This window comes from Dermacentor albipictus, chromosome 3 (genome assembly GCF_038994185.2).
Source record: "Dermacentor albipictus isolate Rhodes 1998 colony chromosome 3, USDA_Dalb.pri_finalv2, whole genome shotgun sequence".
In the NCBI taxonomy this organism is placed as follows: Eukaryota; Metazoa; Arthropoda; class Arachnida; order Ixodida; family Ixodidae; genus Dermacentor; species Dermacentor albipictus.
The window spans coordinates 27,047,981-27,062,339 of NC_091823.1; the positions used below are offsets into that span (position 1 = coordinate 27,047,981).

General features: G+C 45.7%; 2 protein-coding genes across 2 annotated transcripts in view; one reads left to right on the forward strand and one right to left on the reverse strand.

Moving 5' to 3' along the window:
* The window catches only part of l(1)G0020 (RNA cytidine acetyltransferase l(1)G0020), a 40,066-nt gene extending 38,114 nt beyond the window's left edge, over positions 1-1,952 (reverse strand). The window contains exons 1-3 of the mRNA XM_070535264.1: positions 1,752-1,952; positions 1,391-1,482; positions 966-1,088 (exon numbers count right to left, since the gene is read on the reverse strand). Of these exons, the coding sequence (XP_070391365.1) occupies positions 966-1,088; positions 1,391-1,482; positions 1,752-1,859 (323 nt within the window). The 5' untranslated portion in view covers positions 1,860-1,952. The remainder of the gene's footprint in view (positions 1-965; positions 1,089-1,390; positions 1,483-1,751) is intronic.
* A 233-nt stretch (positions 1,953-2,185) lies between these two features.
* wol (Dolichyl-phosphate beta-glucosyltransferase wollknaeuel) lies at positions 2,186-14,121 on the forward strand. The gene is made up of 9 exons (XM_070535265.1): positions 2,186-2,342; positions 2,704-2,881; positions 3,026-3,072; positions 3,562-3,723; positions 4,195-4,305; positions 4,716-4,775; positions 6,424-6,575; positions 6,686-6,771; positions 13,873-14,121. The coding sequence occupies exons 1-9, from the start codon at positions 2,271-2,273 to the stop codon at positions 13,989-13,991; spliced, it is 987 nt and encodes a 328-aa protein (XP_070391366.1). The 5' UTR covers positions 2,186-2,270; the 3' UTR covers positions 13,992-14,121.
* Positions 14,122-14,359: the final 238 nt, after the last annotated feature.

Consider the following 14,359-nt stretch of genomic DNA (forward strand, 5'->3'; position numbering starts at 1 on the left):
AAACCAAATAAATGATCGTGAGCGGGTTAACATCATTGCCGCGGAGGATCAGTGAAACAGTGCCTTTAGCAAAGGCTCTCACTGCCGCCCTCGAGTCACTGTGTATTCTGGTTCTCTTGCCATCCAGGAGTGCCAGGGCGATGGCTACCTGTTCGGCCGTCTCTAGGTATAAATTCCGTGTCTCTAGGTATAGAGACACGGAATTCGTGACATTTCCTCTACCATCCAGGCAGACCGCGGTGGACGCTTGCCTGCCGAGTTTGAACGCCACATCGACGAAAGTGCTTTCTTCTACTCATTCCCTGGCTTTCTTGAGCAGGGCTTTGGCTCTAGCTCACCTTCTGCCCACATCTTGTACTGGGTGTACGTTCCTCGGGACGAGCATGACCATGATGCAGTCCCTCAGCTTTCTCTGCATCCCACAGTACTTACCTTCAACTGTGGTGGGTGAAATGCTTACTCTCTTCAAGATTTGTCTTCCGGACAGAGTGGTGGAGAGTCTGATGTATTGAGCTCTCTCTTGTGCCTCGGCAATCTCTTCAGAGTGTTGTGCATGCCCAACTGCATGAGCCTCATGGTCTTCGTATATAAGGGTAATCCCAGGGCTCTCTTATTCACCTTTAACGTGCACCGGAATCTAAATACACGGGTGTCTTCGCATTTCGCCACTATCGAAGTGCGGCCACCGTGGCCGGGATTCGATCAGGCGACCTCGTGCTTAGCAGCCCAACACCATAGCCACTAAGCAACCATGGCTGGTTGGAAACGCATTCAAGACTGCTATAATATCACCGAGTGAAAACCTGCAAGAACACTGCAGCCTCTGCAATACTTGTCTAGGAATTTGCAAGGTCTCGATTGACCTGAGAGATAGCGTTCTGGCTGCGCACAGTCTTTCTGGGAGATGCACTAATACTTACTGAATCAGAACTAATTAAAGTAGAATGCAAAAAACGGTGACTTACTGGTAATAGCAGTAGCGGATATTTGTTGCTGCAATGAACAACTCAAATGGGTCTTCCTCATTCACATCCAATTTGCCACTCTTGATTTTCTTCTGCAGTTGCCTCATTCGCTTTTTTCTATGCCTAAAGATAGAGTGAAATTTATTTACATAATGCTCATCAATACAAGTTTAGTATACCTATAGCACACTTTCACACCAACGAACACACAATTTATGATATTGCAATTTTGGTACATCAAGCAAGCTGGTAGTAAGATGTAAACAGTTGCAATGCTTTATTCTTACATTATCTGCCAGAGGTAATAATACAAAGATGCATACTAATTAAAGATCAAGTTATGTAATCTGTCAGGTAACTTGAATGGTCTGTTGAAGTTTAATCGCTTGCTATTATAAAGCGATTACAAAGGAGATGTTACTTACGAGCTAAATCCCAGCTCCTTCTTGTAGCACCACAGCACAGAGGGCCGAACTTTGACCGTAGTCTTGGAAAGCATGTGGTGGAGTATGACAACCTTTGCGCGAGAAACATAGGGCAAATTATAAGCACACGCATAGCACAACGCAAGCACCGCGAAGGATTCATTTCTGTTCCGTTATTCCGTTTTACCAGCTGCTGTGGTGTTCTCAACCCTAGATGCGGGCTGCGTCGTTTCATATATAAACTGTATGCTAAAGTAACGCATACAATCGAACTTCGTAGGCATCGACATACCAAAGCGCACGTCTCTGCGTACAAATATACGCGCAGAAAGAGTGGCCCAGTTCTAGCGAATACATTTACCTGGTCGCGGCCCTTTTCGCCGACAATGACAAACATTGTTCGGTGGCCAGTGTGAACACCATTTTCAATGAGTACACGTATCCGATTATCTATTTTCTTGCGTGTCATTGCCGGTATTTATCGCATGCGGCTGTACAACACACACTACACGTGCACGTTAGAGGCGATATGCACGCTGGACCGACAGGGCCATGATTTACGAGTGACGCAATGCCTGTTTTCACTCCACTTGAGCCATCTCCTAATAAATATAGAACACCTTATAAATGTTTAAATATACAATTTTGAAACAATCTTTGTAAAATATTGTGACGGGTAATAATACACAATGAATAAATTGTTTTAAGCTGCAATTTTTGCACCAGTTTGCACAGAAGCGGTAGCGCGCGCTAACACTTCTTTCGCGACTTTTGTTTTGTTGTATCTCTCCACATTCTACCTAACTTTAGCAAGCTTCCGTTCGCTTCCGTTTTCTTAGTTCCTTTCGGTTCCTGTCTGCCGTGCGTGATCCGTATTGCAATGTGGGACTACGTGGACTGGTGGTCCGCGTTTGGGTATTTGTTATTGTTGGCGGGATTTATATTTGCGGTGGTAAGTATTCACTAATTTCTGTGGGTGCTTCCTTTTGTGCCGTCTTTAAAAAATAAAAGAAATAACCTCGCATGCGGCAAACAACTGCTCAAAGAACTGTTGACTTGTAGAACGCTTGCGTTGCTCGTTCTGAAAGCATTTGAGTGGTTGCGGCTTACTGCATCGCACGCCGGTTTTGTAGTTGACGAGCCGTGTCTTAAAGCTATTTGATGTACCATCGCTGTGTTTTCTTGGTACAGCGTCGTCTACTTGCTGTTCTTTAAATCGTTGCCGACTGGCAAGTTCATTGCTACTGACGTTTGTGTATGTGACACTTGATCATTTCTCTCTCTCTCTCCCTTTCTTCATTTCTTGTTTGCAGCTGTGCGTCTTTCTCTATGCCACCTCATCGAGAATACCGCTAATAATTCGGTACTCCGAAGAATTCAATTTTAAGGACCCTTCACAACCCGGCCAAAGTTTTGAGTACCCTCATCTCAGAGACGAACCAAGCATCGATCTCTCCGTTATCGTCCCTGCATACGAAGAGGAGAAGCGCCGTAAGTAAAGCAGATCATTTAAGTAATGCTCATTTTCGAGATGTGCTTGTCCTGTGACCTCCGTGAAAGAAATTTCAAAATACCTGTCATATCGCTGTTTTCTTTTTCTTTTTTCCTCTCTCTCAATTTCTCTTTCTCTTCTAGTTCCCCCTATGCTCGACGAGTGCCTGGAGTATCTGGAAGCCAGGCAGGTATGAAAACAGCGGTGTCGGTACTGCACGGGTTTCAAGGCAAAAGCGCTTGGCGCAGCTGGTGAATCGTTCTGACATAGCATACCAACTGTTGTTTAGTTAAACGTGAAGGTCTGCAAGCTCGATGTCCGATTGCTATTTTTCTTTTCATTTCGCCAGATCATGTTCTCACAGTCTGAAAGTTGCTCACATCGAAATGCGAGTACTGCTTCAGCTTTGACACTTGCTATTTGATGTCTGCACGATGCACCTGCTTTGGCTGAGTGTGTGTGAAAATTAATGACATTCAATTTGCTCACTATATGATGACTACTAGTACAAATATTGATAGCCTTCTCAGAGTCAAAACATCAACAGTAACAAAGTTAAAACTCATTCCTTTGTTTTACCTCCAAGTAAATGTTGGTGTTTCTTGTTACCTTTTTTTTTGTTTTACCTTTTGTCTTTCACCAGCTTTTTTGACAGTACCTAATATTTTCTACATCATAGAAGAGGGATCCAAACTTCACCTATGAAGTGATCATCGTCGATGATGGAAGCCGGGATCGAACGACGTCTGTTGGTATGCAGTACAGCCTCAAGTATGGAACCGAGAAGGTCCGGGTCCTAACACTGGCCAAGAACCGTGGAAAGGGTGGTGCTGTGCGCCTGGTTTGTAATGTTCTTTTGGTCCATAAAACAACACATGCACACACTGTTTGCTAACTTTGTCATATACTCACTGTGCCACATCATGGTATTACAACAATGGAAGCCCTAAAAAAAGTTATTTCGGCTGTAAAAGAAGTGTGTTTGTATTGCAGCCCAACAAACTTCAAACTCTGCACATATTAAAGTACTAGTCAAAATGGGATTTGCAAAAAAAAGTGGTGGGTGAGAAATGGTGGTAAACATCATGCCAGGATATAGGTCCATTGGCAGCAAAGCCAATTAAAGCAAAAGTTACGGTACGATTATCAGTTATGGGTTCAGGAGACATTATCTGCCTTGTAGAGCATGTATGAGGCCTAATACAATGCAGCATTAATGTTTACATTGCTAATAATAGCGTCTGCCAATCAGTAACTTCTAAACAGTCATGCATGGCTAGAAATGGTGCCACTGACAATGGTCTCATTCCAGGGGATGCTTAGCGCCAGAGGGAGGCACCTGCTTTTTGCAGATGCCGATGGTGCAACACAGTTCTCTGACCTGGACAAGCTTGAAGAAGTGGCAAATGAGCTGCTCAAACAGGCAAGCTTATAATTTGCCCTGCTTTTAAGTAGTAGAGGTAGTAGTAGTAATTTGTTCATAATTCATTAGTAAGCGAAAAAGGAAATGTAAAGGCAAACTGTCTCATTTTTTATGGGATGCCTCCTGCTATAGGATTTTGCAAATGGTCTGGTGATGTTCATTCTGTGTGTAATGTGTAATATTTGGTTGTTGCTACACCTTTGATAGTTTACCCCAAACAAGTCTCGGGCATTTAAGCACACAAGTTGAGCTTAATAACTGAACTGTAGCTGCCTTGTTTTACTTTATTGAATAGAAATAGAAGAGTATTCCCAATTTGACACCTAGTTGTCAAAATGTTCCCAGAGTGTCAAAATTCAAAAGCATGTCCTGCCTGCTCCTCCTATAAACACTTATTATTCTTCCTGTAGAGCACTAACGTGGTGGTAGTTGGTTCACGTGCCCATCTGGAGAAGGATAGCATTGCCGAGGTAAGTCCGACTTGGATGGTGACCTCCTGCATATTTATAATACTTGCCTCATCATGCTGAAAGTCATGGGCTTCGATAGTGTGCTACAGTTTATAGTATCTGCCATTGTTAGCGTACCAACTACCTGGGGCATGTGTTGCTACTGCTCTTCTGCTTTTTCATCAAGCACTGAAAAAAGGTTCTCATCTCCCTGAGTGTGCCCTACAACCTCGTCAGGCTCTAAGATTACTCAGAAAATTAATTGCTTTTCAAGTTGGCTCTTATTACCGACTGGTATGTTACGAACTTGAAAAAACACTTTTAAGTTCCCTAGTTAGGTGTTTAAGGCAGGATCGCCATGAAAGTTAAAAAAGTAACCGCCTCCTCGTGATCCTTGTAAAAGCCATTTTTATTGACCTAAGCACAAAGAGGATAATGTACAATCAACATATGATTTTTTGGACTCCCTAGGGGTCACGAAAACGGATGAAAAATCGGGCAGTTTGATAAAAAAAAAATGAATATGGCCCTTTTAGTGCCTCCAAGGGCTCAAAACGCCACAGGCACGTCCGAAATAACTCTAAAGGCCTGCCAGCATACTTTTTCAGAGGTATCTCGTACTGTAATAGGAGACGGTGGGTACCTGCGTGTGGAATACATACCGTGTCCCATGACAATTGCCCCTTCCTACTCATGGTATGTTTCACCGAAATACTTTGCACATGCTACATCGTGTAACACCGCTGTACTGAGGCGAAGCTGACTTTCTCTAACTGGCATTATGCATTGCATTGTGGTTTTTGAGCTTCAAAGTAAGAACTAAAAAGGCGGAGTTGGCACCATTGCCAATGGCGGCGAAGCGTTTCAATAAAAAACACATCACCGAGCAGCAAGACGCTTGGTAGCAAAGGTCGAAGTAGCTAGCTAGGTCTAGCGTTACCACAGTGGTGGCTACGACTGCCACCAGATCTGCATGCGAGAGCGCTGGTTTGAGGCGGCGATGTATTCATAATAGCGGCAGTGGTGGCTTTGATTAATGTCGTTTCAGATCTTAGGACATGATGAAAAGTCCGAAAAATCGGATGGCAAAGGCCCTTTGCATCCGAAATTTCAGACGTTCTTATACATAAATTGACCCTATGGGGTACATGGCAGTGCCGCGAAGGTGTCAGAATTATCGGGCATATCCGACAAATCAGGCGTCTAGAAAATTGGACGTTAACTGTAGTAACATTGTGTGGTAATAATGCATGTCAATGCTGCATCCTGGATTTTACTGTCAACTCGCAGTATTTGAAAGATACCTCGTGGGTGCTTTTCAGCATCGATGACAACACGATGGCCTACACCAAATTTGTTGACATTTTTGTAAAATCTGACTACTATAATACGCTTAAACTAATTCCACACAATTCCACATGCCTCTTACTATATTTGGAATGGATATGTTGTGTAATCGCTTCTGAGTTCATATTGAAAAGGAATAAAATCAATGTACCCAATTTGGTACCAGGCAACTGAGGAGGTTAAACTGTGAACAGCATCTGGGAAGGCGACGTGTTGTAAATAAACCCACAGTTTTAGTGTAGCTGGGCAGGCATTCTAAAATACTGAAGGATATGCGTTGACTGTATCATTCATTTGCTACTGTTTCATTTCTTCATTGCAGAGGTCAATATTTAGGACATTCCTTATGTATGGATTCCATTTCCTTGTTTGGCTCTTCACCGTGAGGGGCATTGCGGACACACAATGTGGTTTCAAGCTCTTCAGCCGGGAAGCAGCAACACACCTGTTCACCTCGATGCATGTGGAGAGGTGGTAAGCGACACCACATTTTCTGCTTGTTACAAATGAAAATACGCTCTGCTGCCTTGCCGATGCTCGATGCACTTCAGCAGTTTTAACCTGTACAATTAAATTAATTTCAGGGCTTTCGACGTCGAGATCCTGTACATAGCTCAATCACTGAAGTTTCCTATAGCTGAAGTTGCTGTTCACTGGACAGAGATTGAAGGTTTGTCTTTTTGACTGCTATTTCTTCGAACTTCTAGAGTTGTTAGTGTTTCCCCTGTTATGCCCTGCTATACTTGAATGAAAGCTACACTGTATCACATGTAAAGGAATATGTCAGTATAGCACTACCATATCTCTTGAATTACAGTCCCTCTTTGAACCTTTGCATAACAAACATGGATATAACAAAGCAAATCAGAAATGTTTATTGCGGATACTGGCATTTAACGAATACAGTAAAATTTTGTTCTAATGAAAGGGGAGGCAGAATTACTTTAATATATCTATTACTTCATTACAACCATTGTTGCAAGTACTGCAGTATGGATTACTTAGTGCTCACAAAATTGACCGTGTCGCCCCCCCCCCCCCCCATCCCAGTTTGTTAAGCCTTCCCTGGATCCTTCATGGCAATGCCTTAGAAATTTCAAAATTTTTTCTCAGTAAAATTCTTCCCAATGGTTAGAAGTGTATGGCTTGGAGACATCAAGTGCTAACCATCTTGAAGATGTCTAAACTGTATCCTTCACAATGGCTAGAAGTGTATGGCTTGGACACATCAAGTGCTAGCCATCTTGGATGTCTTAACTATAGCTCTAGCTGCTTCTAGCCTGCTCAAACCTTGTCAACTTAGCTAGTAGCCAACTTGTGCTTCCTGCGAGGCAAAATTACATTGTTATATCCATTATTTCATGTATCACACTATCTATATATATATTGAAATACTACGGTTGAGACGACGCTTTATTCCAAGAAGGAAAAATGGCGCCGACGCAAAAACGAACACGAGCCGATGATTGATGATGACTTTGTACAGATGAAGATGAAGTCCGCATAAATGCTTACACTAATTTCCCCCGTGGACGGAAGCGGCCAGCCTGGCCGCACATTAGACAGTGGAACGGATATGAAAGGGCTTCAGGCGAGAAACGTGCACGATCTCTGTTCCGCGGCAGCGTCGGTCGGTTGGGGACTCAACAGGTGTAACGCGATAGTTCACCGGCGAGGTCTGCTCGATGACTTTGTAGGGGCCAAGATATCGAGACTCGAGCTTCTCACATAAACCGGGTGTTCGCGCAGGGGTCCATAGGAGCACATCGTCACCAGGGCAGTAGGAAACGGCGCGATGAGAGGCATCGTACCGATGTTTGCGATCGTCTTGGCTGGCTGCAGTGTTCATACGGGCGCGACGACGACAGTGGGCAAGACGAGACACAAACTGGTCGCAAATGAATGGTGAAGCATTGACGGGGCCAGAGAAGAAAGAAACGTCGAGTGATGAGGTTGGGTGGCGGCCGTATACTAAGAAAAACGGAGAGTATCCGGTGGTCCGTTGAACAGACGTGTTGTACGCAAATGTTACAAATGGGAGAATCGCATCCCAGTTACGATGATCAGGTTGAATATACATGGATAGCATGTCACACAGCGTGCGATGAAATCGCTCTGTTAGGCCGTTGGTTTGAGGGTGGTAGCTAGACGTTGTCTTGTGCACGGTGTTGGACGCTTGCAGAACTTGATTAAGAGTGCTTGAAAGGAATGCCTTGCCTCGGTCACTCAAAAGAACGTGAGGCGCCCCGTGACGTAAGTAGACAGCCTGCAAGAAGAAGGCCGCTACTTCTGAGGCAGCTCCTGAGCGTATTGAGGCTGTTTCAGCGTACCGGGTCAAATGGTCAACAGCAGTGACGATCCATCGGTTGCCGTCTGGAGTAGGTGGGAGTGGCCCGAAAAGGTCAATGCCGACGACAGAGAAGGGTTGTGCTGGACAAGGAAGTGGTTGTAGGGTCCCGACCGGAGCAGTAGTAGGTCGCTTACGGTGTTGGCAAAGCGTGCACGAGGCAACATATTTAGCTATGCTCGTGGAAAGGCCTGGCCAATAGAATCGGCTGCGTATGCGCTCGTGTGTTTTGTTGTAACCCAAGTGGCCTGACGTCGGGTCATCGTGCGAGGCCTGCAGAACTGCAGCGCGAAGAGAGCGCGGTAGAACGGGAACCCATCGATGGCCTTCTGGGTGAAAAATGTACCGGTAGAGCACGTCGTCTTCAAACTTGAACAGTTTGAGTTGTTTCCGTAGCCTGGCATTGGGAGGAGATGAAACACCGCTAAGGCGGTTGATGATACTATGGCAATAGGAATCGGCGCGCTGGTGAGCGGAAAGCACTGAAAGGCGGTTTGGTGAAGTCAAGGAAGAAATCGGTGTAAGAGACGAAGCGTCCTCCGTGCGGCCAATTTGACAAGGTGATGTGATGTGCCCCGATGATGGTGGTAATGGGCATCGTGAAAGAGCATCGGCATCTTGGTGCTTCCGTCCGGACTTATATATGACATTGAAATCATATGCTTGCAATCGGAGTATCCAGCGGCCAAGGCGCCCGGACAAGTTTTTGATCGTCGCCAACCAACATAGGGCATGGTGGTCGGTCACAACCGTGAAATGTCGACCGTGGAGGTATGGACGAAATTTCTGAATGGACCAGACAACAGCCAAACACTCTTGTTCGGTTATCGAGTACTTCTTTTCCGCGGAAGTGAGAGTACGGCTTGCATATGCAACAACCTTTTCGCAAAATTCGTGGTCGCGCTGCAGCAGTACGGCACCAATTCCGTGACCGCTGGCGTCAGTATGCACTAATGTGGGCGCCTTGTCATCAAAATGACAAAGAACAGGTGGTGATGTTAGTGCGCGCTTGAGTTCTTGGAACGCGGCTTCACACTGATCGTTCCAATCGAAGGAACTGGAACTAGAAAGGAGCTTGTGGAGAGGCGAGGCAATGCTGGCAAAGTTCCGGATAAAACGTCGAAAGTATGAGGCGAGTCCAATGAAGCTGCGCAGTTCTTTTGCACGAAGTGGACGTGGAAAGTTGAGCACCGCGGAAATTTTATCCGGATCGGGCTGGATGCCGGCTTTGCTAACGAGATGACCCAGGACTTTAATCGTTGGGCTAGCGAAACGGCACTTCCTCGTGTTTAGTTGAAGTCCGGCATTAGAAAGGCATGTGAGCACTTCATCTAAGCGTTGCAGATGGTCAGTGAAAGTCGAGGAAAACACGACGATGTCGTCGAGGTAACATAGACAAGTTTTCCACTTGAGGCCGCGAAGAACCGTGTCGATCATTCTTTCAAATGTGGCGGGAGCATTGCATAGACCGAAAGGCATTACATTAAACTCATAAAGACCATCCGGAGTAGAAAAGGCGGTCTTTTCTTTGTCCGCTTCGTGCATTGGGATTTGCCAATATCCGGAGCGAAGATCAAGGCTGGAGAAATATTGCGCGCCTTGCAACGAATCAAGGGCGTCATCGATACGGGGCATCGGATATACATCCTTACGGGTGATCTTGTTTAGCGCACGGTAGTCAACACAAAATCGTACCGATCCATCCTTCTTCTGCACCAAAACGACGGGTGATGACCAAGCACTGGCGGAGGGACGTATGACCTTTCTTTTCAGCATATCGGCGACGTTCTCCTCGATGATTTTGCGTTCGGCCAAAGAGACTCGGTAGGGACGACGGCGTACAATAGTCTGGCCATCGGTGTCGATACGATGCAAGGCAACGGAAGTCTGTCCGAGGGACGAAGTATCCATATCGAAGGAGGCCTGGTGCTTCGTAAGCAATTTTAGCAACGCTTCATGTTGAGCAGCAGTAAGGTCAGGGCTTATCACGGAAGTAAGGGCAGATGAAGCAGATTTGTCCTGTTGAGGAAGAGCTGGCGAGGCGGCAAGAGGAAGCAGGGAGACTGGTTGGGTATCCACATAACAGGTCACTGCGGAGCCTTGAGGTAGGAGGATTGTCTCAGAGGTCGCATTTAAAGCGATGATTAAGGCAGAGCTTTCTTTGAACCGCACCATGCAGGAAGCGAAGACAATCCCACGGGCAAGACAGCGACCGTAAGGAGTGATGAACACGTCGCCATTGGTGATGTCCGTAGAAGAGAGACTTATGACTTGCTCGTGGCCGGGAGGCAGCACAGAATCGGCAGCAGTGAGAAAGCGCAGTCGTGGCTCATCGGTACTCCCGCCGCAATGAACTGTCTCGCTCATATGGACGACACGTTGACGGCAAGAGATTAAAGCGGACGCTGACGAGAGAAAGTCCCAACCTAAAATTAGTTCATGAGCGCAGGGGAATAAAATCGCGAACTTAATGTGATGACAGATACCATCAATGAAGACGCGTGCTGTACATTGGGCTGATGGTCGAATTATTGCTCCATTAGCCCCAATCAGGGATGATCCAGTATAAGGCGTCTTCACTTTCCGCAGACGAGAGCACAGGTCGGCACGCATAACAGATATAGTAGCTCCCGTGTCAATCAGAGCTAACAAAGGCACACCCTCCACAGACACCAATAACATGTTCGAAGGACGTTCAGGAGGACTTGGAGCACTTCGCGGTGATGCAGTTTTCCCTCCAAAAACTGCACTGGTTAGTTTTCCGGTCGCTGGACGTGGAGTTGAGAGACAGGGCGAAGTGGCGAAACAGAACGTCGGAGCGGCGATGGGGAGCGGCGTCTCGAGGCACTTGTGTTGAGTGCGGTGTTGGAGAAGTCGGCCGGAGATGGAGATCGGCGAACGGGAGGATTATCGTCATAAGTGCGGTAAACGCGAGGAGGTGGCTCATCGCGTTCAAAGGCCGCGTAACCACGACGTTCGTCTTGCTGGCGGCGTCGGCAAAACCGGGAGATATGTCCTCGAAAGCCGCAGTAGTAGCAGGTAGGCCTCGACGAACGCCAGGCAGAGTAGTAAGGCGGGTTCGGAGCTCGGGTGACTAAGGGTGCCAGGTGATCGTGAACAGGCGCAGATGGTGTAATTGGAGGCGGCGCGGCTGGCATTGCAGCAATCTGGGCGTAAGAAGCCGGTTGTGGGCAAGGAGAAGCGTTGGTATGCTGGGCGTTATGCAGGGAGGCCAATTCCTCCTTAATAATACCGCGCAGGTCAGTAGAAGCAGGTTGGACGTGAGCGCTGCTGCAAGGGGTTGAGCCATGCGCTTGCAATTCCTCACGAATTATGGCTCGAATGATAGACCGGAGCTCAATACTGTTGGCCAGGGAGTTGTCCGAAAAGTCCGGTTGCAAGCGGATTGACTGCAGGGCGTCGAGGCGCTGACAGACGGAGACGACGTCCGACACCGTCGAAGGGTTTTGAGCGGCGAGTGCGTGGAAGGCAGTAGAGCCGATACCCTTAAGAAGGTGTCGCACGCGATCAGGTTCTGGCATGGCACTGTCGACACGGCGGCAGAGCGCGAGGATGTCCTCAATGTACGAGGTATACGATTCGCCATAATGCTGGACGCGCTCAGACAGCCTCTTTTTCGCAACTTCCGAACGAACCGTGGGCGTGCCGAAAATCCGCCGTAGCTGCTCCCTGAAAGACGACCAATCACGGAAGTCTCTCTCATGATTCAGGAACCATGTCTTGGCTACTTGAGAGACGTAAAATGGCACGTTGGTCAACCGCGATGTCTCGTTCCAGTTGTTGTATTCGCTGACACGATCGTAGTTGTCGAGCCAGTCTTCAACGTCCTCACCTGGAAGGCCAGAGAAGATTTCAGGGTCGCGATATCGGTTGTTGGCAGGGCCGGGATTGGGGGTGGCTGGAACTTGAACCGAGATGGTGGATGCTGCGGTCTGGTCTTGCGACATGGCGGCCTCTTGGCGTAAGCGGCGTCCCGAACGTAGCTCCAGGAGAGATCTTGAAGTGGAATGAGGGCGAAGGGATCTTAAAGCGCCTCCACCACTTGAAATACTACGGTTGAGACGACGCTTTATTCCAAGAAGGAAAAATGGCGCCGACGCAAAAACGAACACGAGCCGATGATTGATGATGACTTTGTACAGATGAAGATGAAGTCCGCATAAATGCTTACAATATATATATATATATATATATATATATATATATATATATATATATATATGGAGACTTCAAGGAAAATTTTCACTTACTTTGTTATATCCAGTTTCGTTATACTGAGGTTTGACTGTATATGCTTATGACGAATATTGAACATAAAAAAGCTATATTGTGTCCGATTTTATGATAAGTTTGGCTAGCACATATCAAAAGTGGTCATATTGCAGTAATCTAACCTTTGATTATTCATAATTTCACGTAGTTCAGACATATCTCGCATATTTAGCTGACACACTATGTTCTTGGTATATTTTAATGCCACCTCATTCAAATGGTCTCTCTGGGTGGTTAATACTTTTTTGCTTCCCTATGCAAAAAAACGTGAGGAACAAAAGATGCTCACTCATATTTAGTATTACGTGACATTGTTTTCTGATGCAGTACTAGTCGGAAACCAGATTCACTTGCTTATTGCTCTTGTTTTGCTTGAATATCTGTGCCCTGATGGTTACAAAAGTTTACATATGCTATTAACAAGCTTTGAAGAAAGTTGGCAGCTGAAGATGGGCCCTCATATTGCATCCTGAATAAACCAGATTACTGCACGAGTGCATACTTGCAACAGCAATAGTGTGTTACATTAACTTCAGCAGGGTGCGGCTACATGCATGCTCACTTTGAAAAGAAAGACTTCAGGGCCAGAATAATGTAACAGTTGTTTTCCAATGCTGTTCCTTTTTTGCACTTCACCAGTGGTTGGAGCGCCACTCTGCTTGTATTATCACCACTATCGGCCAGTTGTAGCTTAGTGGCCATGACATGGCAGCTGCATTTTGGTGAAGGCGAAATGCAAGAACACTTGTGTACTTATGTTTAAGTGTACATTAAAAACCTGAGGTGGTCAGAATTAATTCATAGTCCACCGCAAGGGCTTGCCTCATAATCAGATTGTGGTTTTGGCACATAAAACTCTGGAATTTAATTTTAATTTATTGGCCCGTCCTGAAAGGTGGATGATAAAAAGAGTCCTTACATTATACGTGTCCTGGGTGAATTTCTTTGAAAGCCCACAACAAATAAATTCGCTGTTCAAGAACTATTAACATTTTGTTTGAAAAGTATTCAATTTATATGATTTGACTTCAGAAATTGCTGTTCATACCCTTCAGATGTTAATTCCATTACCAAAACTACTTTATTGCGAATGTACGATAGGTGCTATTCTTATTTGCTGCTCTCTTGCAGGCTCGAAAGTTGTACCCATCTGGACATGGGTGGAGATGGGTCGGGACCTTTTTCTTATCTGGTTACGGTACAAGATCGGTGCTTGGTCTATTGCAGCACAGCCAAAAAAGCTTAAATGAGTGACGCTAGTCTCATTTAATTTTTATATGCTTCTCTCTTTTCTACACGTTCTTGTTATATGTATGCTCTGACGCGCAGTGTGCTGGAACATGGTCTGCGCAGGTAAATAAATGCCTTTTTCAAAATAAACCTTGGTCATGTGAGTTCTAGGAAGCGTTGTCTGATAATTTTTGCAAAGTACGCATGTTTGACAGCACAAATAAGAAAGTCAATTTCACATTTCATAATGGCAATTTCATCGAAAAGTACCAAGTTTTCAAGGAAGTGGGACATGACTGATATTATTTTGTTAACATGTGCACAAATTTATGTGTGATCTAACAGGTCATCTTCATAGAATTGCAAAGCCCACATGCATTTTGTATGC